General features: G+C 36.1%; 4 protein-coding genes across 9 annotated transcripts in view; 2 read left to right on the top strand and 2 right to left on the bottom strand.

The window, feature by feature from the left end:
• Positions 1-1,108: 1,108 nt before the first annotated feature.
• On the top strand, positions 1,109-2,901 carry LOC128890007 (peroxisome assembly protein 10-A-like). Its single transcript, XM_054148138.1, has 3 exons — positions 1,109-2,166; positions 2,237-2,488; positions 2,563-2,901. The coding sequence occupies exons 1-3, from the start codon at positions 1,879-1,881 to the stop codon at positions 2,878-2,880; spliced, it is 858 nt and encodes a 285-aa protein (XP_054004113.1). The 5' UTR covers positions 1,109-1,878; the 3' UTR covers positions 2,881-2,901.
• A 105-nt stretch (positions 2,902-3,006) lies between these two features.
• Positions 3,007-7,796, bottom strand: LOC128889984 (myotubularin-related protein 14). 3 transcript variants are annotated; one of them, XM_054148103.1, is made up of 7 exons: positions 6,910-7,796; positions 6,046-6,282; positions 5,416-5,972; positions 4,680-4,999; positions 4,146-4,608; positions 3,666-4,004; positions 3,399-3,579 (listed from the first exon to the last, which is right to left on the bottom strand). In XM_054148103.1, the coding sequence occupies exons 2-7, from the start codon at positions 6,130-6,132 to the stop codon at positions 3,411-3,413; spliced, it is 1,935 nt and encodes a 644-aa protein (XP_054004078.1). In that variant the 5' UTR covers positions 6,133-6,282; positions 6,910-7,796; the 3' UTR covers positions 3,399-3,410. The 3 variants fall into 3 exon arrangements, with proteins under 3 accessions (XP_054004089.1, XP_054004078.1, XP_054004069.1); XM_054148114.1 differs by having other exon boundaries at positions 3,007-3,579; positions 5,416-5,854; positions 6,046-7,796; XM_054148094.1 differs by having other exon boundaries at positions 6,046-7,796.
• A 2,249-nt stretch (positions 7,797-10,045) lies between these two features.
• LOC128889998 (peroxisome assembly protein 10-A-like) lies at positions 10,046-11,270 on the bottom strand. The gene is made up of 3 exons (XM_054148126.1): positions 10,835-11,270; positions 10,513-10,764; positions 10,046-10,438 (listed from the first exon to the last, which is right to left on the bottom strand). Exons 1-3 carry the CDS (start codon positions 11,120-11,122, stop codon positions 10,121-10,123), a joined length of 858 nt encoding a protein of 285 aa, XP_054004101.1. The 5' UTR covers positions 11,123-11,270; the 3' UTR covers positions 10,046-10,120.
• A 530-nt stretch (positions 11,271-11,800) lies between these two features.
• LOC128889921 (IQ motif and SEC7 domain-containing protein 2) overlaps positions 11,801-21,336 on the top strand; it is an 89,475-nt gene continuing 79,939 nt past the window's right edge. For 2 of the 4 annotated variants that reach the window (XM_054148035.1, XM_054148045.1), the window contains exon 1: positions 11,806-12,375. In XM_054148035.1, the coding sequence (XP_054004010.1) occupies positions 12,146-12,375 (230 nt within the window). In that variant the 5' untranslated portion in view covers positions 11,806-12,145. Of the gene's footprint in view, positions 12,376-21,336 lie in introns of all 4 variants that reach the window. The other 2 variants (XM_054147980.1, XM_054148073.1) reach the window with 2 other exon arrangements.

The raw sequence follows: 21,336 nt of genomic DNA, 5'->3' as shown, positions 1-21,336 counted from the left end.
CGAAAGCTACGCACGTCTGCTTTATCTACCGACGGCCGTCCGCCATTTTAACCAGTCGTAGCTTCTGATTGGCGCTCGCGATATATTGTCCTTTTTCGCGAGAGCTATTTTCATGAAACGTAAAGTTACGACTATTTAGCTGTTAATTTCGTTTTCACGTTCAGTCGTGACGTTTAATGCTAAGAACAAGACGATTGATAAACAATTAAAAGTTACGAGTTTACGTCGCTTGTTCTGGCGCTGCGAACGCTTGAAAAACAAAACTAACGTCACGGTGACGTTATACGCAGCAAAAGTACAGACTTTTCGAACTGTTTTCCCGCTTAAACTTATATCTAGTACGGTTAAATAAGATACAAAATTAATATTATAATCTGTTTTTTTTTAATACACGACCGAAATGAAAAACTTGTGCGCATTCCGCATCAGTGGAATGTTAAAATAAAGTTTCGAATGATTTTGTTACGAATTCAAATTTAGTAGCAATGCTATGGAAAAGGCGCCAAAAATGTGCAGTTTGGAGGAAGTTATGCAAACACGGGACACGTACAACGTTAGTTTCCAAAAGACAGGAAGATACGTCACGATTAGTATTCGGTTTAAAAACATTTTGTACGAGTCACCTTAATATCAATTTCGAATTACACAAAATCATAACGGGCTTTTAGTGGCGTCTCAATAACGTTTCTTGTCTAGAAAAGTGTTCGTAGTCGTATACAAATGTTCTTCGCGGCATTCTTTCTTGCTTCGACGGTACGATAGTTCAGTTCGTTGTATTTGAGTTTTGACAGTTGACTGTTATTTCTGTAATGACATATGGAACGAGTATTCGTTTTTGTCAAATGTCGAATAGTGGAAATCCTGGTTCTGTTCTTACAAAATTTGTATTATCTGGATGAGACGAAGCTGTGAGATTGGTAAGTTTTGTTCTTATTCTGTATCAATTTTTATATTCAACGTAACATATTCGAAGAAAACAAGCTCAGGAAAGATGTTTTTATCTCATTTTCAAACTGTCTTTCGTGCCAAATAAGATATTTCGATGTTCTTTAAAATAGACGAATTAAATGTTTTCGATTCGTATAAAAATTTGATAAAAAGAAATGTTTTTCAATTTATAAAGAATCGACATTATCGAATTAACGTTTACATTGGAATTTTACTTTCTTTTATCTATATCTTACATATTAAACTGTTGAACCTGTGATATGCTCGGCATCTATTGTGTGTAGATACATACATGCACATAATTTTCACACTTATACAAATCGTGTGCAATGTGCATCCATTTTGTGCGCACATATAAATGCTATCTTGAAATAAAGCATTTGAGTACACCATAAAATATTTTATAATATCCAACAGTCACCAGAAATTAAAATCATTTAAAAACACGCTCTAACTAAAATTTATTAAAGATATAAATTATAACCGAGCATCCCACGAATACTGTTCATCCTGTCTCATGATACAATTTTAACGGTGCATTTTGATTCTTATGAAATATTTACATTCTTTGTTCTCGCAATACTATAAATTAGTCGTTATTTCTATTGTAATCGTAAGGTTAGAAGTTTGAAACTTTCACGGTATATTTGAGGTTATCTAGGATGCAACGCCATAATTCTGTCATTTGCATAACCACCAAATTCATTTTTATTTTCCTGGTAGATATACCAACTGCGGAGTAATGAATTAAATTCTTGTTTTGTACGTAAGGTTATGTTAGCTCGAGCTGATTCTTACCATGATTATACACGTACATAATTTCATTCTTAGTTAATTTCATATCGTGTTTGATATTCGTGATCGCGCGGTTTGTGCTCGATTTGCGATACGTTAAATGTATCGGGAACGTTGAAAAAGTTTTCGATCGAAATGGCATTAAGCAAAAAGAGTCAGAAATTGAAATGTGCAAGTCAGGCAGAGATTCTTCGATCGCATCAAAGAGACGAAGACTTCGTCAAACACATGCGAGAGAAAGTTATAGATCTTCTGCAGATCGTTGGACGAAGAACGGGTACCTTATCCTTAGTTAACTCCGATGTACCGTTTAAACTGATTTACTTCTTTTTTACGTCGGGAATGGGAAATCAAACTCTAGGCGAAGAATATACTGGAATAGTGCAAGCCAATTTAGAAGCTCGCAAAGTTCCATCGTTACTTGTATGTACTCAAAGTACTAATGTAAAATGTATGATACCTTGTTAATATTTGACATTTACATGTTATTTAGGCAAGGGTACTATCGGTGATTTTAGAATGCTTAGGAGAAAAGGCATTGTTAAAAATATTAAAAAGGTTACAGGCGTCTGTTAATCATCCCCATAGCGAATTGACCCCTGTAGCTGTTACCTTTTTAAATTCATTTATATCAAAAATGTCTACTATGTTACCTATTTTTATACTGATTCATAAGGGATTATTTTATATGTACGGTCGCTATTATAGCCTAGGTAAAAGATTAACAGGAATCGATTATGCAAAGGTAATTTCTGAACAACAGGTCTTTTTTTCTGAGATAAATCGATTTGTCATCTATAATTATTTCTAAATTTGAAGGTGTATGGTCATCATCCAACTGATGGTATCAGTTGGGGATTAAGGTTATTGGGAATTGCTACACTTGCAGAATGTGTATTAAAAATTTGGCAGAACACGTATAATGATAACCGTAACGATAACTACCAATCATTAAATGAGAAGTACACTAGATCAATGTGCCAGTTGTGTCTTGAAAGAGTGCCAACGACTACCACACCTTGCGGTCATTTGTTTTGTTGGTACTGTCTTGCAGATTGGCTAAGCACTAAACCGCAATGTCCTCTATGCAGAGAACATGTTATACCTTCCAGAATTGTACATGTGATGAATTTGTAATTTTTTAGATATTTAAAACGTTAATATAGAATGTGATAATTGTAGAATAAGTAAAAAAAAATAATTTTATCTTCCACTTTTGCTCAAATAATTAGCAAGTTAAGGGATAAATGATCTATCAAAGTTATTCTTTCGGTACGTTTCAACATCCTTATAATTTTTTTTTAATGCTAATTACTACACATCTGTGCTAGTATTAATTTCATACAGATAGTAGTAATAAATACATTTGAATGTGATAAATCTAAAGCAAACAAATAGTTGGACACGTATTTACATTCAGATATACATGTAAATATATATATATACATATATATATATAGTATATATATATATACAAAAATATCAATTTTTTTTATTTATGCCACGCGTATATATACGCTGCTGCTTGTATAACAATGCGTTATTCACATAAACGATAATGTACAGTTGTTTTATTTTCATTGCATAGCGTTTTTATAAAATTCTGAATTGAGTCAAGGAATCAATAACAATGAACTCATGATCGTGGGAAGTTAATGACATTGTAGTCACAAGGATGTGCGTTGAACAGAAAGGATTCCTACTTTTTCGGCAAAATTGCCGAGTAGCTGGCCGAAGCCGCTCGATTCAGAATTGTCTTTCATTCGAAATCCAACAGTATGGCTATAAGCGTTATAAAATATTCTTCTTAAACACTGTAACTTTTCTCTCCGGGATCTGAAACAGATACAAACCGTCTCGCGCATTAAACAAATTTTACTTTAGCTCCGCGTATGTTCTTTGGAAAACGGTTTGCTACTTACTGTGCTAACGATGCACATGCTTCGTCTTCGATAATCGTCGTACTCGATTCTAGAGACGCGTGTCCTGTACAAGTTTCGCAAAGAGGTTTGCACACTAAACTAGAAGACGTTAATCCGTCCGCGAGGGGGGCATTGGCAGTCGTGGAACCACGTAAACTTCCGGTTCCTGATATCATCTGCCAAGAACCGCCAGACGACGAAGATTCGTTTCGTTGTCGGAGACGTCCTGGTACAGGAACCGCTACAGGAGAAGTCCGATTCGGAGGAAGGGGCGACCGTGAACCATGAGCGATACCTTCCTTGTTTGGAGAAGGATAAAATGACCATGGTACAACATTCCTACAAAGGAAGATTAAAAAATTAATAGAAGTAATAGGACGCGAGCTTTATGTAAATCTTCAAGTATTCAACCGAGAAACTCGAGCATACATCGTACAGGTTTCTATAACAGAGAAAGAAAACAGTTAAAAGCAAACATACCCGTTACTGTGACAATCGTCTTGACTCTCCGTGGAAGCACAATGAAACACTGCTGGTGGATTATTATCTTGACTATCCCTGCTGTTTTGACTAACAGAGCTACACCAACTATTCAGACTCAAGTTGGAACTGACCGAACTTAGGGTCACTACCGATTCACTATCGAACATAACATTATCTAATTGCGAGTCGCTGTCGTTGCGTAGAACTGCATGCCTGGATCTGCTATGACGCGGATGAACGCTAAATTCTTCGTCGTGAATGTGCTTTAGGAAATAGAAGCAGAAGAAAAATATTTCTTCTCCTTTACTTAATCTGTCTTCCAAATCGTGACCAAACAGCATCCAGTCATACGCTATCGTATAATACAGAATTTGAAACGCATTTAGCGATGTGTGAATTGCACCATCAGCCCACAAACTTATCCTCAACAATGAAATAAATAATGGTGTGCGATCCCAACCTGGAAATAGCGCTCGATAGTTATATCAAATACAGATTAAAGTAGATGTAAATTAACTACATTATACATACCCGAGATACAATGTATCAATACTCCACTACTACTATCACTCAAATATCTTAATATCAGTTTTAAATAATTTTGTGAAAGCTTGACTAGATCCCAGACTTGGTACTGTTCCCAACTGATTCTTAATTGAGTAGAAATCGAGTCCTCAGGCACGCCAATTTGTGCATCTACGTGAGTCTGAGACCAATCGAACACTAGACCCTTAGCCTGATAATCATTTTCTCTAAACTCCCTGAAGAATTCACATCCAGGATATGGCAGTGAAATTAGGGTGAAGTCTGAGTACCTCTTCTCTTTGTCTACTTTCTCCGAGGACGTCACGCTGAGTACCGAACAAAAGAGCTCTGTTTAACGTCCTCTAAAAGTGGATTCATAGGATAAAAAAAACTGATCATGCTATTAACTGCTATGAAACTTCACTGAATCTGTGAAGAACCGAAAAACTGTATGGTAGTTATTTTATTTTTAGTATTTAATCTTATGTCTGAGTAATTGTATTATAGCAACAAGATCAGTGAATATATACAATATAAATCTCAACATCTCCCATCTTAGAACTTTCAATACATAAATTACATTTGTACATACTTATTATCTCCTTATTCCTTTTTTATATAATATAGTATATGCAGTTAATTTGTTTTGGGTCTCATTGTATTGAGTGAAAAATGTAACAGAGTGTTTACTTTTTCAAAAACATACATGCACAGAAATTATTATTTAAATTCAATAGCTTACTTCATTCCAAACTTGACCTTCTTCTTCTCAACCATGAAATCAATAATTGTTCCTACGTTAAGTGTTTTCAGGAGTTTAATATCTTGATGCCTAACTTTGTCAAATAATTGCCAATCGCTAAGTACAGATTCGCTTCCGCGAGCTTCGTCCACTTGTTGCTGAATAGATACTATCCCTTCGCTACCAGCAAACAAATAATCTAATCCAGATCTACCATAAATTTCTGGTCCACCGGACAGCGTGGCTGATCTGCATACGTGTCTACCTTTATACAGTATTACTGGCAGTGGAAATCTTGAACGACACCTGGCGAATCTAGCACTTTTTATCAATTCCTTCAATTTATTCGGATCGTACATGCTTTCATATATAGTTTCTGTTGCGCGTGGCAGTGGCGGCGGTGTATCACACATATTTGGATTTCTATACTTCTCGTACTCTAAAATGATAAGATGGCTAGGATAGTGCGCACTGAGATCACCTCCATTATTATTTATTATAGAGTGAGTATAATCTAAATCAGTGAGTAGCAGACATCTTTGCATAATAGCTTGGCTCTAAAACAATAACATCCTTTAGAATTTGGGACCTCAGAACGCGCATTACAACACGTGCATATAGAACAATTACCGTGCTGTCTGCATCCTTAGCTCGATAAGTGTTTTTCGAGAAGTATATGAGAAGTTTCTGTAAATCTTGAATGCTGATTTCTGTCATGATTGATGTTTGGTAGACCGTATTATTGAAATTTAAACTAAAAGGCAAATTTTGCTTAAGGAGGTCCTAAATCTCTGTAATTCTCACGAGGACGCTCACGAGGCATTAACTGTGGCCAATGTCTTGCATACGACAGGAATGGCACGAACACTGTATTTAAAATATACCACATAACATCACAGGTCAACACTTGTTATATACTATTTGTCACAATTTGCTTTTAAGTGTAAATTTTATTTACTTATTTGATGTCATTATTGCATTTCATTCTAACAATATAGTCTAGAATAGATAAGGCAAAGTGCATAAGAAAGATCCTGTTATACTTCTTAACCTCATATAAATAATGTAACTTTTAATATAAACATAAAATATTATAGGTTTTTAAAAGCATATCATCTGTTAAATGAACAAGACTTTAATTCTTATTAACAGACTACAAAATAAGACTACACTGATATGAAAAATGAAAATAGTAACTATGAGATTTATGCAGCAAACAGCGCAAAATTTTACTTCAGTTTTCTTTAATGTCTGTACAATCTTTCAAAATAAATATAAATTACTAGTTGAAATACTAATAAACAAATATCATACAAGTGTTTGTTAGCACCACGCTTGGAAGATTTAATCTAGATTGCTTTGAAATCTTATTAAATAGAAATAAATATTTCTTTTTTATTGTGCTGATTTACTATGATAAATAAAATCGTTTTCATTTAATAAACTGCTCTTAAAATCGACGCGAATGTACAAACTGTATGTAACAAGGTTTACTTTTCAAGTACAAATTATAACAACGATGAAACAGTCAGTGGTATCTTGATCATTAAAATTCAAATATCGAACAGTATATATCGTTTATCTCGTTCAGTTCGACAATTTCCACTTTTTCTTTCACTGTATTTTATTATTGTATTTTTTTCCCCCTTCCAGCCTTTCAATTAGATTACAGATATAATTTTAAACTGGTCTCCCTTCTTCGTCTTGTGACGTAAAATTTCGTATTCGACGATGCGGAAAAAAAACGAACTGATGTTTAAATAAACTTTTCCCAGGGATTCTGAGTAACGTCTCAGGTAACAATGCGGACTTCGGAATGACTTAACCTGATTCAAGTCATGCACGCCGCTTTCATTGTCGCGAACACGTTAACCATGTCTGAAAACATCGGCAGAAGTTCCATCAGACGAAAAACGAACGAGAAATCAGAAAGTTTTTCGTGGAAAATATCCATGGTATCTCATCGTGTCCCGATCTCGATGATAATCCAACAAGATAACCTAAACATCACTCCCGAGGAAATATGTCTCACGTTACTCGCAGCGATACGAATTTGTCCCGAGAACACTGTCATCCTCTTTGTTTACAACATTATCTCGATCGTGCGCCCGAAAAAGCTGTTATCTCGTTATCACAGTGCACGCGTTTTATTTAAAGATCGCTTTAAAGGACAGTCGTGCCCCTGTTTTTGGCTGTCGATCTTGTATCCGCACGACGTCCTTGGTTTCCCTCCTTTCACCCACGCGCCAACAAACACGAAAAATTAATGCAGATTTTCGCGGAATAACTCGAGATTTCTTTTTTCTCGCGCACCACGCTAGCAAAAGCGTGTACCAGTCGCCTGGCAGGACGAAAGTACGAAGTGAAATGCGGCGTAGAAAGATAACCTATTTTTGCAATGTGGCGAACGCGTGTTTTGCTCGCATGGTATCGCCAGATTTTAACCTCTTCGAACCTGAAATTTTTTTTCTTTGCATACAAAAAGAGAAAATATTCCTCGTGTGCTTCTAGCTGTTTAGGATTTGGCAAATGTAAATAAGTTACAACGGTCGTAACGGTTTGAATAATTACGACGACATTTATCGTAACAACGTACAAAGCTATTTGCCGAGATGTTCGTAGCGTAAAAATTCGTATGTATGTAAAATTGTAACCTGACACGTTTCAGATTACGATTCAAAGCTTAGTGTTAGGAGTAAATATGATTTTTTTAATCTGAGTCAGATTTGTACATCATTTATAAAGACAGGAATGTTGAAGTTAAAGTAAGAACGTTAAACAAATCAAAGTTAGTGATTGATACAAAAATAGAGCTTTGTCGAATGGTTTATTTTTCAGTTAAATGTAATAGTAACAAATCTCTATTGATTCTAGTTAATTACATTTTTGGTTTTGTATTTTGTCGATGGATCAGTTGTTACGACATGGATGCTAGACACTAGACACGAGGGTCATAGGTTGTCGACCACTGATATAGAACATGACCTATTTTACAATAAAAATATTATTTTAAGTGCTCCTAGTTGCACACGCAATAGAATTTTCCTCTGCAATATTGATTTAACGACTCGTTAAAGTATTATTATTTCAATACCTCATTACTTTAACAAATCTAAATATAGATAACCTCTTACAATGATCAGTCTACTTAATTCACCTTAATTTATGTTAATACATTTGCGAAACATTATTCGAGATTAGCACTCATTTAAATTCATAGAATAAATAATTCATTTAGATTATCGTGAAATTTGATCGATCGATGAATTAATACGTTACAGGAATTTTTTATCCTTCGAGTTTATTGTAATTTGGGTAATCAGATATATTCAATTAATATTTCCATTCATGGGTTGATATTTTTGCGCAGGACAATATTTACACAAAATAATTGGTATTTCCTCCTTATCAAAATTTCTTCAATGAAAATTGTCACGAAATATAAAGACGCCTTTGACAAACATCTATGTTTGATACTTTGCGAAATAATGCGGAAATTGTAACGTCGTGCTATGGACAAAGTACACTCTCTGCAACCTTGTTTACTCTTATTATTTTTCAAGAATGTACACGAGGCTTCAGACCACTTCGTGTAATGAAGAACATGTTCCAACATAAGTACGAAACGTCGCGCGAGACCATGCTTCCAGGGATCTATTTTAGGTGTCGCATACTTTTAAACTTTTTCCTTTTGTAATAAATTTCAATTCGAGGAGCACGTTGCATTCCTGCGATATAAACTCGCGAACTTTATTATTCTACAAGACCACAGCTTGTTAACGCTTGAAAAATTGGCTTTCATTATTCCGTTAAATTTCAATAATAATTTCCTTGAAAACTTAAAACAATTATTCACTCCTGTATACGAAAGGAGCTATTAACATGCAGCTAACGTGACATGTGGATAACTTTGGGCATATTTCAGCAATAAGATTGCACGAATATCAACGAATTGCAAAAACGAACAAAAAAAATAAAAAAATATTCAAACAAATTTAGAGTGAAAATTACATTGTACTAATCGAGATATCTTTGTAGTATGAATTATATACAGTGGGTGTAGAATGTATTCGTACACCGATCAATTTCCCAAAAAAACTTTTGTGTGAAATTGTAGTTTCTTAACTTATTTTTTTATGATCAACGATATTTTACATATTCTCGGAAGTCTCTAAGATAGATATAGTCCAAACAACATTTACTAGTTAATATAATTTGTGAAATTAACAAAAAAATGCAAAAAGTGGGTAAAAGTATAGAAGCAATAACTATTTGTACGATTCTTGTGACGAACCATTTACAGTAGAGTATGTAACGTAAACACATTAGTTTATTGCTCCGTACGAATTAGAAAACATCGAATTTCCAAGAAAGTACTTTTAAAAATGAAGAAGAATTAAAAAGATTTAAAAACTGAAGGAGATCCCACTTCGAATAACTAATAATTTAGTTAATTTAATGCTTAGAAAAGTTACAATAATTATAAAATCAAAAGGAAATCCCACAATCGCAATATTTCCTGTAATGTTGACTCGCCACGAGTCAGACACCACGAGTCGGTTCAAAGCTTCGTTGAAAGATGGCGTTTCCCGCCGACAAAGGATAAATTTCTAATTATTCGAGCAAAAGTGGAAGATAAAATTATTTTTTTTTACTTATTCTACAATTATCACATTCTATATTAACGTTTTAAATATCTAAAAAATTACAAATTCATCACATGTACAATTCTGGAAGGTATAACATGTTCTCTGCATAGAGGACATTGCGGTTTAGTGCTTAGCCAATCTGCAAGACAGTACCAACAAAACAAATGACCGCAAGGTGTGGTAGTCGTTGGCACTCTTTCAAGACACAACTGGCACATTGATCTAGTGTACTTCTCATTTAATGATTGGTAGTTATCGTTACGGTTATCATTATACGTGTTCTGCCAAATTTTTAATACACATTCTGCAAGTGTAGCAATTCCCAATAACCTTAATCCCCAACTGATACCATCAGTTGGATGATGACCATACACCTTCAAATTTAGAAATAATTATAGATGACAAATCGATTTATCTCAGAAAAAAAGACCTGTTGTTCAAAAATTACCTTTGCATAATCGATTCCTGTTAATCTTTTACCTAGGCTATAATAGCGACCGTACATATAAAATAATCCCTTATGAATCAGTATAAAAATAGGTAACATAGTAGACATTTTTGATATAAATGAATTTAAAAAGGTAACAGCTACAGGGGTCAATTCGCTATGGGGATGATTAACAGACGCCTGTAACCTTTTTAATATTTTTAACAATGCCTTTTCCCCTAAGCATTCTAAAATCACCGATAGTACCCTTGCCTAAATAACATGTAAATGTCAAATATTAACAAGGTATCATACATTTTACATTAGTACTTTGAGTACATACAAGTAACGATGGAACTTTGCGAGCTTCTAAATTGGCTTGCACTATTCCAGTATATTCTTCGCCTAGAGTTTGATTTCCCATTCCCGACGTAAAAAAGAAGTAAATCAGTTTAAACGGTACATCGGAGTTAACTAAGGATAAGGTACCCGTTCTTCGCCCAACGATCTGCAGAAGATCTATAACTTTCTCTCGCATGTGTTTGACGAAGTCTTCGTCTCTTTGATGCGATCGAAGAATCTCTGCCTGACTTGCACATTTCAATTTCTGACTCTTTTTGCTTAATGCCATTTCGATCGAAAACTTTTTCAACGTTCCCGATACATTTATCGTATCGCAAATCGAGCACAAACCGCGCGATCACGAATATCAAACACGATATGAAATTAACTAAGAATGAAATTATGTACGTGTATAATCATGGTAAGACTCAACTCGAGTTAACATAACCTTACGTACAAAACAAGAATTTAATTCATTACTCCGCAGTTGGTATATCTACCAGGAAAATAAAAATGAATTCGGTGGTTATGCAAATGACAGAATTATGGCGTTGCATCCTAGATAACCTCAAATATACCGTGAAAGTTTCAAACTTCTAACCTTACGATTACAATAGAAATAACGACTAATTTATAGTATTGCGAGAACAAAGAATGTAAATATTTCATAAGAATCAAAATGCACCGTTAAAATCGTATCATGAGACAGGATGAACAGTATTCGTGGGATGCTCGGTTATAATTTATATCTTTAATAAATTTTAGTTAGAGCGTGTTTTTAAATGATTTTAATTTCTGGTGACTGTTGGATATTATAAAATATTTTGTGGTGTACTCAAATGCTTTATTTCAAGATAGCATTTATATGTGCGCACAAAATGGATGCACATTGCACACGATTTGTATAAGTGTCGTTTCCCGCCGGCGGCGCCACTCCAGTTCCAGTGCGTTGCGCGTGCGCGGCTGGCGCGTATTTCTGGACAAACGATCCAGCGGAATCGGAACTGGCACTCGCGAGAGGTGGCAAGAGACGCAAGATGGCGAGTACGCGATGAAACGGTGCTGCGTCGTCGATGGATCATCGTGAATTTTTCACGGACAAACCGTCCGTTCTGTGTGATATTAGCGCTGGTATGGGGCCGTGGGCGTTCGTACGTGTGCCGCATGCTGATAAACGACGCGCGTGCGGTTAGTGATTACGCTGATCGCCCGTAGACGAAACGTTTTCGCGAGGCGAGCAGGCACCGATCGTAGACAGTGTCGAACTCCGAAAACGCGTGTGTGCGCGCCTCAGTGAAAGTAAACAAACGGTATGAGTGCGGTACTGGGTAGTGTCGGTGACCCTACCGGTCTCCTGGACCCCGACGTCGAGACCATCCTCGAGGAGAAGAATCAACTAATTAGCCGGCAGTATGCCGAAATCGAGAGATTGCAACGCGAGCTCACGGAGGTCATCGGCGAACGGGACGCCCTGCTCTGCGAGGTGTCAAAATTTAAGTTTGAGCGCGAGATGACCGATCTGAAGCGCCTCCACGATGACAGGTATTTATCTAACAAACAAATTGTCCTCATTTCCATACAATCCAACGGAATGCAAATAAATGTTTCTTTTACCGATGAATGTTTAACACGTTGCGAAATTCATTTCTTTGCGCCACGCTGCATTGCTAGCTTACAAACATACGTAATAAGCGTGTTGACAATTTAATATGAGTTCATTCTTAAAACTTGTGTTCTCAGTCTTATGTGGACTTGGTCCGTTTCAAACTTGTATCAGGTTTGGTTTATGAGAGATACTCAAGAAGAGTATCATTACTTTTTGATCACCCAAGGTAACTGAACTCTATATTGAAAGGGACCAAAAGGCTGTTTGTATTTAATATAATTTATTCTTAGTGTAATTCTGTATCACGTTTAGTTTATAAATTATATTCGTTACAAGTATGATATTCTCGTACTCAAAGGGGGGAGTCTGGTCCGGCTAATGTATTTTTCTAATGCATATAATATGTAGTAGTCGAATATATACATATATACTCTATATGCATATGTATTTGAATGTATACATATATACTATATACGTATCTGTACACATTCAAATATAGTATATATATATATATGTATTTGAATGTATACATATATACTATGTACGTATATGTACACATTCAAATATAGTATATATGTATACGTATACATTCAAATTAAATCTACACTGTCAAATTTTCTTCTTTGAACGTCCCTTTATACGTAAAAAAAGTTTCAATAACAAAAATTAATTATATCTGGAAATTATATGCATTAGAAAAATACATTACATGGACCAGACTCCTCCCTTAAAGGAATATAACTTCTGAATTAATCGTAACAGAGAAGTGCGGTTTAGGGCATTATTTTCTGATAAATTATATTAAACAGAAACATGATTAAGTGCTCTGAAACCTCACTGGGTGGTATGATTGTTCTTTGGAGGATTTGAGAGCCATAGGCCCTCAGTTATGATGTGTTACAAAGTGACACTGTTGTGAGGTGTTACAAAATTATGTTTCAAATAGCAAGAGATTTGTGTATGGTATAATGATGTACCATAGATTTTTGAGAAGCTTCACAGTCAAAGACCAGAAGTCCCAAAGAAAGGTTATCATTATTCTGTGATATTAAATGTGATATTATCAAACTTTAAGTAAACATGACATGTAAGAATCGCGGTTTGCTACATTGTTTTTTTAATAAATTACATCGAATAAAGCCATGATCAAATCGCTCCCCATACGAATCTTCGGAACGTTTGATACATTAAACTACGAAATTATGATTGGTCGTAGTCAGTCGAACGCGCTCGTTCCGAGGTATCTCGTTCTTTCCTGTTTGGTTCGCCGACTACTAAATTTCATTCGAAAACAAGTTTAATTCGATAAAATTGTCGAGTTAGCGGGTTCCAGCGGTTCATTGGTTCGCGCCCTGGGCGTGAATTATTATTCGATGTAGTGTAGGATTCGAGATAGGCTCAATGACACCGTGCCCCGACGGCGAGGAAACGTTGACGCCGCTCGTGTTGATACGGTTATGCGCGCCGCTCGCGTAGGTGAAGGTTTCGCGTTGTAATGTGCCGAGCGTTCACATTGTTGCGTATCAGACGAACGTGGAAACGCGATTTCGCATAAATGATGTATCGGCAACTTTTTTGCTGGTGTTTTGTCGCGTCATTTATCGACGTCTCGAATTATCGTTTCTTCGGTAAAAATTCGTGAAAATTTCTCAAAGTTAAAATTTAGTCCCGACATGGTTGGAAAATACGATAACTTAACACTTGTCGCATTATTCAATTGTTTGACCACTACATATTCACGAATACTATCCAAATTTATTTTCATTCGCGGCTCGGTTGTGGAGTTAAGTTGTTTTAGTCCCTAACGAAAAGTTCTGTCACCCATTTCTGTTATCAAACATTACCAAACTCGAAGCTGGGAAGTTTGTAGAATTTTCTGCTCAGTTAGATTCATACAGTGGGTGTAGAAAGTATTCGTACACCGAACAATTTCCAAAAAAAACTATGTAAAATTGTAATTTATTAACTTATTTTTTATAAACAATGACATTCTACATATTCTCGGAAATCTCTAGAATACATAAAGTACAAAAAAAATAGCTATTTATGTAAGTTACGAAATGTCGAAGCAATAAGTATTCGCACAACAAATTTACATTAATTTACAAGTATATAATACTTCCTTCGTGGGATTTCCTTTTGATTTTATAATTATTGCAATTCTTCTAAGCGTTAAATTAACTAAATTATTAGTTATTCGAAGTGAGATCTTCTTTAATTCCTCTATTAGAGCCATTTTTAAAAGTAATTTCCTGGAAATTTGATCGTTTTCTAATTCGTACAGAGCAATGAGCTAATGTGTTTACGTTACAAACTCTACTGTGAATGGTTCGTCATAAATAGACTGCGGATCTTTATGAATTTATAGGAAATTTGAACGCGGAAGAAATTACAAAATGCAAACAATATGCAAGAATATAAAAAAGATTGAAAGCAACGTTCATGTTATAATATTTTCGGAATAAAATAAATTCCTATTTAGGTTCAATTTTTCTAGGCACGTTCGCGAAGATTTTTTATTTTGCATAAGGATCCGCAGTCTAGTCATAAGAATCGTACAAATACTTATTGCTTCTATACTTTTACTCACTTTTCGCACTTTTTTGTTGATTTCACAAATTATATTAACTAGTAAATGTTGTTTGGATTATGTCTATCTCAGAGTTTTCCGAGAATATGTAAAATATCGTTGATTATAAAAAAATAAGTTAAGAAACTACAATTTCACACAAAAGTTTTTTGGGAAACTGATCGTTGTACGAATACATTCTACACCCACTGTAGGTTTTGAGGAATGTATTGTGCCTTTATAAAATTAACTCGAGCGTGTAATTGATTTCAATTCTCTGCCGGTTTGCTACTGATTAAAATCGAAACGAGTCTCTTGATTGCGAGTTTACGTGGTTTGATAATTCTTTTTGCAAATTACACGTCCAACAGAGTTTCTCAACCCGTGCTCGACCTTATAAAATACACGTAGACGTTTTCATTGAGTACAATTTTTTTTTTAATGAATTTTTTTTTTTTTATCAACGGTTCCGAGATGCGATAAAGAAATAATTGCAATAAAATGCAACAAATATGATATTTCAAGTTAACGAAAGAAAGAAATTTAACGGTTCGTCGGCGATTGTAATAGTATGATATAATGAGTTAGGAGTTCCCGTTTGTAGAAAGTTATGTACCAGTTTCCCCGGCTAACTTTATTCCACCAATTATTATGTTATGTAATTATGTAGTTAGGAGGAACTCCTCGTTATCCGGCGACTCTATACATATATATATATATACATATATATGTATATATGTAAATGCTGGAACAATGCAGACAAATATACTATGTATTCGCTGCTGTAACTAGCCCCCGAAGCAATTTACTATTTTATCAGTTTTAAAATTCCCCTATAATTACTATCGTGCGAATATTAGATATTCGCAACGTATACATTCTTTTTTATAATGAAAAGTTGAGCATTTTTCACGAAAGAGCTATCGTTCGTTATATACGTATAATTTTATTTGAAATATACGTTAAGAACTATGAATGACGATAACATTAAACGAAGCTTGCTCGTTATAGTTTATCAAGCTTAGACGATAGCAAAAACATTGCAACCATAAGGAAAACCGAAGAATTGCGATGTCTGTGATGACTAATGACCGAACGATCGACCTTGACGATGGCTGCTGTTTCTATTGATTATCGCGACACGAGAACACAGGAAACCTCTCATACAACATTGTTATTCATCCAGAAATTGGGTCGATCATTAAATCGCGCTGCGTTATCTGAAATCGTGCCACTCCGGCATTCGATTTGCACCAGTAGTAAGTTCCTAATAGCCAACTGTACAACAGCGATCGATTTAATGCGCATGTGAAGTGTTTGCAAACCGTTGGAATCGTTCCAAATACAGGAAGCCGTCGTTTGAGATCATTTCTCGATATCGAATATTTGTTTGTTCGAAGAAAGCCTAAGAATCTTAGAAATCAAATTATTTTCAAGATCCTCAGTTGAAGTTCCAGATTACCGTGCGATTTAAATGATATCGTAGTTAGCAAGCGTTATCATTTATCGTAGTGGGATCTGTGAATCGGCAAGAAATTTTAGGGACACCGGGTGGAGTGGTCTCACCTGATGTTCTTCGAAATGATTAATTAGTTCCATAATAGCGCGTGCACTCGAGAGGCAGATTAAAGTCGCATCCGTCTGACTCAACCTGTGGGAACGACTCCCGTCTGCCATTTTATTTTTTTATTTTCATTCAGTCGGACGATACGCACTTCGAAGCGTGTCCAACCTTGCACGTTGCTTTGTGAGAAATTGCCAAGTGCACAAATGTGTGAACGGAACTTTGGTATCGCTGTTCGATATTAAAAATTGATAGAATCAGGAACGTCGCAGTACTTTAACCGAAGAATTTTATTGTTTCCTGTAGTTAAGTTTCTTATAGTTATCTCTGCATTTTCTAATTTTAACCCTTTGCGCTCGAGGCATTTTTCTATAGAATCAAATCCAGCCCATCTTCACAATAAATTTCTGTGGAACCAAAAACTCTACTACGAATAGAAACATCTACGAACGTTCGTGACTCGATGTATTATCATTTCAATGAGTAATTAGCTGTATTCCGATATAAGTGAAATTGAAATTGTACGTTCACAAAATCGCTTTTAAATTACAACGTCGCCCTAGAGGCGCCACCCGAGCGCAAAGGGTTAATTAACACTAGGTTCATGGAGCACGGTACATTCTACATTCACGAGCTTTTACAGAAAGCATTCTATGCATCCTAAATGATTTTAGTAAATCGACTTCGCTTATTAAAGTACACATCACTTCGGTAATAGAAATCTGGTGAGAAACCTCGGTGAACCCAGTGTTAAGAACCCTCTAATTCGTTAGAAAAGTACCTAGATCGAAAAGGATAGTGACTTCTGTTTGAAGAGCCGCGCGAAAAGAACTGCACTCGTTTAGTTGCAATATTGTGCAAGTATTTACGTCGAGGTTAACCAGTCAGGCCAAATATATCCAACGCATCGTAATTGGCCTGCCGCAATTGGAAACTCGGTGAAATTTGACATACATTCGCGCGTTTAACTCCGTTCCTTTTTTTCGCCATCCCTTATGGCGCATCCAATGTCAACATCTTCGAGATAGAGAGGTTAGTTCCGTCGCGTAAAAGTACAGTTCGAGCGGTGACAGGCGTGGAATTCGTTCACCTTAACCTCTTCGTGCGCGCCGTATCGGTTTCGAATACCGAACAGATCAATTCCGAAGCTGAAGCGTCTCAAACACTTAATCTATATGTATAATATTAGGTTGTCCCGAAAGTTTCTTTCGCGAGTTGTACTCAATTATTTTATGCGACCGTGTTTATATAAATAGACCATCTAATTTCATAGATATTCATGTTGTAACAGTAATGGAGCAAAATGAATCATGCACAATTCAGTAATGTGACATAAAACGTAAACTATTGTGCGTGTATTACTTATTAATAAAGCGAAAGAAACATTTGGGACAACCTAATATATTGTTTCGCTTCAATGATCTCTTCGATTAACTCTTTGGGGCACGGTGGGATTAAAAGTGTCCCACCTTTTCGATGGACCGTAATGCACGGTGGGACACTTTTAATCCCTCCTCGAAATTTTGCAATAGCTGCATGTGTACAGGTGCGATACCTTTATTAATAAAAATATAACAATTTTGTTTGATTTAAAACGCAATAAAATTCCTGTGCTACGTGGGTCTATTTTATGACCTGAATTCCTGTGCCGCAAAGAGTTAAAATTGTTTAAAAAATTATCCAATGGTTCTAATTGCTAGAACTGTTAGTTCAATTTATCAGGAATTATATTAGAATAATAGGGACTATCTTGATCACGAGTCACGCGTGTTCCTGGAGCACCTGTTTTCCCCTGATAAATTTGTTTGCCCCGCGTCGTGGCGGCTTCTGTCCGCGTTTATCTATGTTTGCAAAGTAAACGACGTCACGGCTACGTACATTTTCGAGCATAGATTCGAGATAGCCACGACCTCCTCGTCTGAATAAATATTAATGTTCACGTTCCTCGCGGAAATCTTCAAGGTGAACCACTCGCGGAAAGTTTCGCGAATTTTCGCAATTTTACCCCTTGCAGAGGGTGTGTTCCTTCGTGCGAACATTTTTTAAAATAATTACCAAGTTGGACGGCATTGCCATTTAAATATTTCATCTGAATCGGAAAATATAATATTACTTGCGAAATGATGAAATATCTTTTTTAATTTTGTCCGAATTTTAGTATCAGTAAAGCTATCATTTTTAAAGAAATCTCCTTGTTAGTTCCGATAGCGAATACTGCGGTGGAACAACCCTTTCCCTTTAGTAGCGAACAGGGGTGGTTCGAGCGTGACCCGACGAGTGTCGATCGAAGGATCGATGTGGCAGGCTTCCAAAAATATTCGAAAGTGCGCGACTGTATTTTTCCTAACGCGAAAAGGTCGCAAAAACGCGACCGTTGCATACTGCGGCACGAGAATCTTGGAAGACGCGGTTTTCCCGGTAGTCCACTCTTACATGACGCAAATAATGAACTTTAAACTTTTGGTCGTCGATTAACCCAGCCCATTCTCGCTTTTGTGCACGACAGAAGGCCGAAATATACAACGGGAGTATCGATAAGTTATTTTAAAGAAATTCGATAGAACACCCTAGCGAAAATAATTAGATTTCGAGTACAAAAGTTTTGACAAACCTCAAGAGCAAGATTTTAGACTAAATTAAGTGAATTCTACTTTAATTGCAACCATGAAGACTGTATAAGGAGCCCTAACTGTGTAGTGTAGAAGTGTTAACGAAATCCCGAGCTTGAAGTTATGAATACGTAAAACCTGTTTTTGTGCGGTCCTTTTTTATGCGATTTTGTTTTCGTGGGATTGGTTTTGCGCGATTTATTTTTATGCGGTATATGAATCTTAGCGGCGTTAGCACCAGTTTAATGTTTCCCATCAATGCACAGGGTGTCACAAAATTATATGTCACGGCCACCATAACGTGATCCTATACCTACGATTTGGTGGAAATTTACATAAAAAACTTCCCGCAAAATTGACCTCGAACTTGAAAATCAAGGTCAAGGAAACAAATTTTTTTTTATTTGTTTAATCGTGTTTAACTGGTCATAACGATCAACTTTGTGAAAGAAACCATGGGTCACATCTCAACCGTTCTCTTAAAAAATGATGTTGCATTTCTTATAATTTTTGCAGCTTCTTTATTTGTAAATTTTTACATCTAGCGCCAATATGTATGTAAATAGCATACTATTGACAAAGCAGCGAGGAGTTGTGCGTTAATTCAAGAAATATAACTAAATGCTTCGCCTTGTGCAAGCACTTCATCCAAGTGGTCACGCTGCTCTTATTGCTGGCTTATCTTATTTACAAATAAAGAAGCTGCTAAAATGATGAGAAATACAACATCATTTTTTAAGATAACGGTTGAGTTTGGACCCATGGTTTCTTTCACAAAGTTGATCGTTATGACCAGTAAAACACGATTAAATAAAAAAAAAATTTGTTTTTTTTTTTAATCTTGATTTTTAAGTTCGAGGTCAATTTTGGCGGGAGTTTTTTATGTCAATTCCCACTAAATCGTAGGTGTACAATCACGCTGTGGTGACCGTGACATATAATTTTGTGTCACCCTATACATGCTTAATAACACTAATAAATGACTTATTATTGGAAAAAGTAACGAAGACAATTGCTTCTTTAATAACTACGATGTTAAGTCATAAAGCTAACCATACACCAGTGTCCGAATATTTCTGGGAGTCACTGTATATCGTAGTCTGTGCGCACTTGCGCCGCGAGTGGTAGAAATATTCATAACTTCAAGTTCGGGATTTTGCTAACAGTTTTCTAGTAACTTTCTTAGGGAGTTGGACGTCCTTATACAGTCTCCATGATTGTAACCTAATTTTAGTCGATCGAAAACCCTGTGATTGTATGGAAAAGCAACCAGGTCGAAAATGGATAGTGATTTCGGTTCGAACGGGAAGCTTCCAAAGCAGAGTGTAAACACTGCCCCAATGTTTGTTTACATCGAAGGCAGTGAGGCGTACAGCGCAAAAAACCAGCCTATATTAGCACGGATGCAACGAAAGTTCGACGGGGAACTCCCATTGGTGGACCACGGCATCGTCGATCACGTTCTGCCAATAGAAACCCGCTTGACGTACTTCGTAGTATGCATAGACGAGTTTTTCCCGCCGGACATAAACGTTCAATTATTTTTAGAAACTACCCGCTTGTTGCTCGATTTTCCAAATCGCGTCTAAGAAAAGATCCTTCGACTCGCCATTCAACGTTGCACGTTTATCGCCGTGCAATTTCAGGCGAGTTCTCGTGGGACTATACTCGTAAAAATTACTGCGAGGCTAAAACTTCGTTTCTATGTAATTAGAAAGTACACGATCCGCTATTTCCGATAGCTGTTATTATACGATTGTAAATATTTCAACAATATTTGTATCGCATTACCTACATCTTCATGTAGATAAGTTTCTTATAGTTGGGACAATCTTCATATTTTTTTAAAATAGAAAAGAAAAATACTACTCGGTTAGTTGAAATAGAATATCGTCCTGCGAAGCGCGGTCTCCGGGAAGGTTGGGTTTTCCTCTCGGAAAGGAAAGCACAGGACCGTGGAGAAATACAGAAGTAACGGGAGAAGCGTAACAAAACCACCGGGCTTTTCTAAAGACCCACCACATGGTCGAATAGAAATTTACGATTCTAAGAACTCGTAGACGCGCGATGTCCTACATATTTTTCACGAACAGCCTCTATACATCTGGCTGGGATGTGTCGGTTTGATGTCCGCGTCCTCGACTATTCGCCGGAG

The sequence above is a fragment of the Hylaeus anthracinus genome, unplaced genomic scaffold (assembly GCF_026225885.1).
Source record: "Hylaeus anthracinus isolate JK02 unplaced genomic scaffold, UHH_iyHylAnth1.0_haploid 0, whole genome shotgun sequence".
Lineage (NCBI taxonomy): Eukaryota > Metazoa > Arthropoda > Insecta > Hymenoptera > Colletidae > Hylaeus > Hylaeus anthracinus.
Note: the sequence above shows the minus strand (reverse complement) of the source record. Positions and strands in the feature narration are given on the sequence as shown.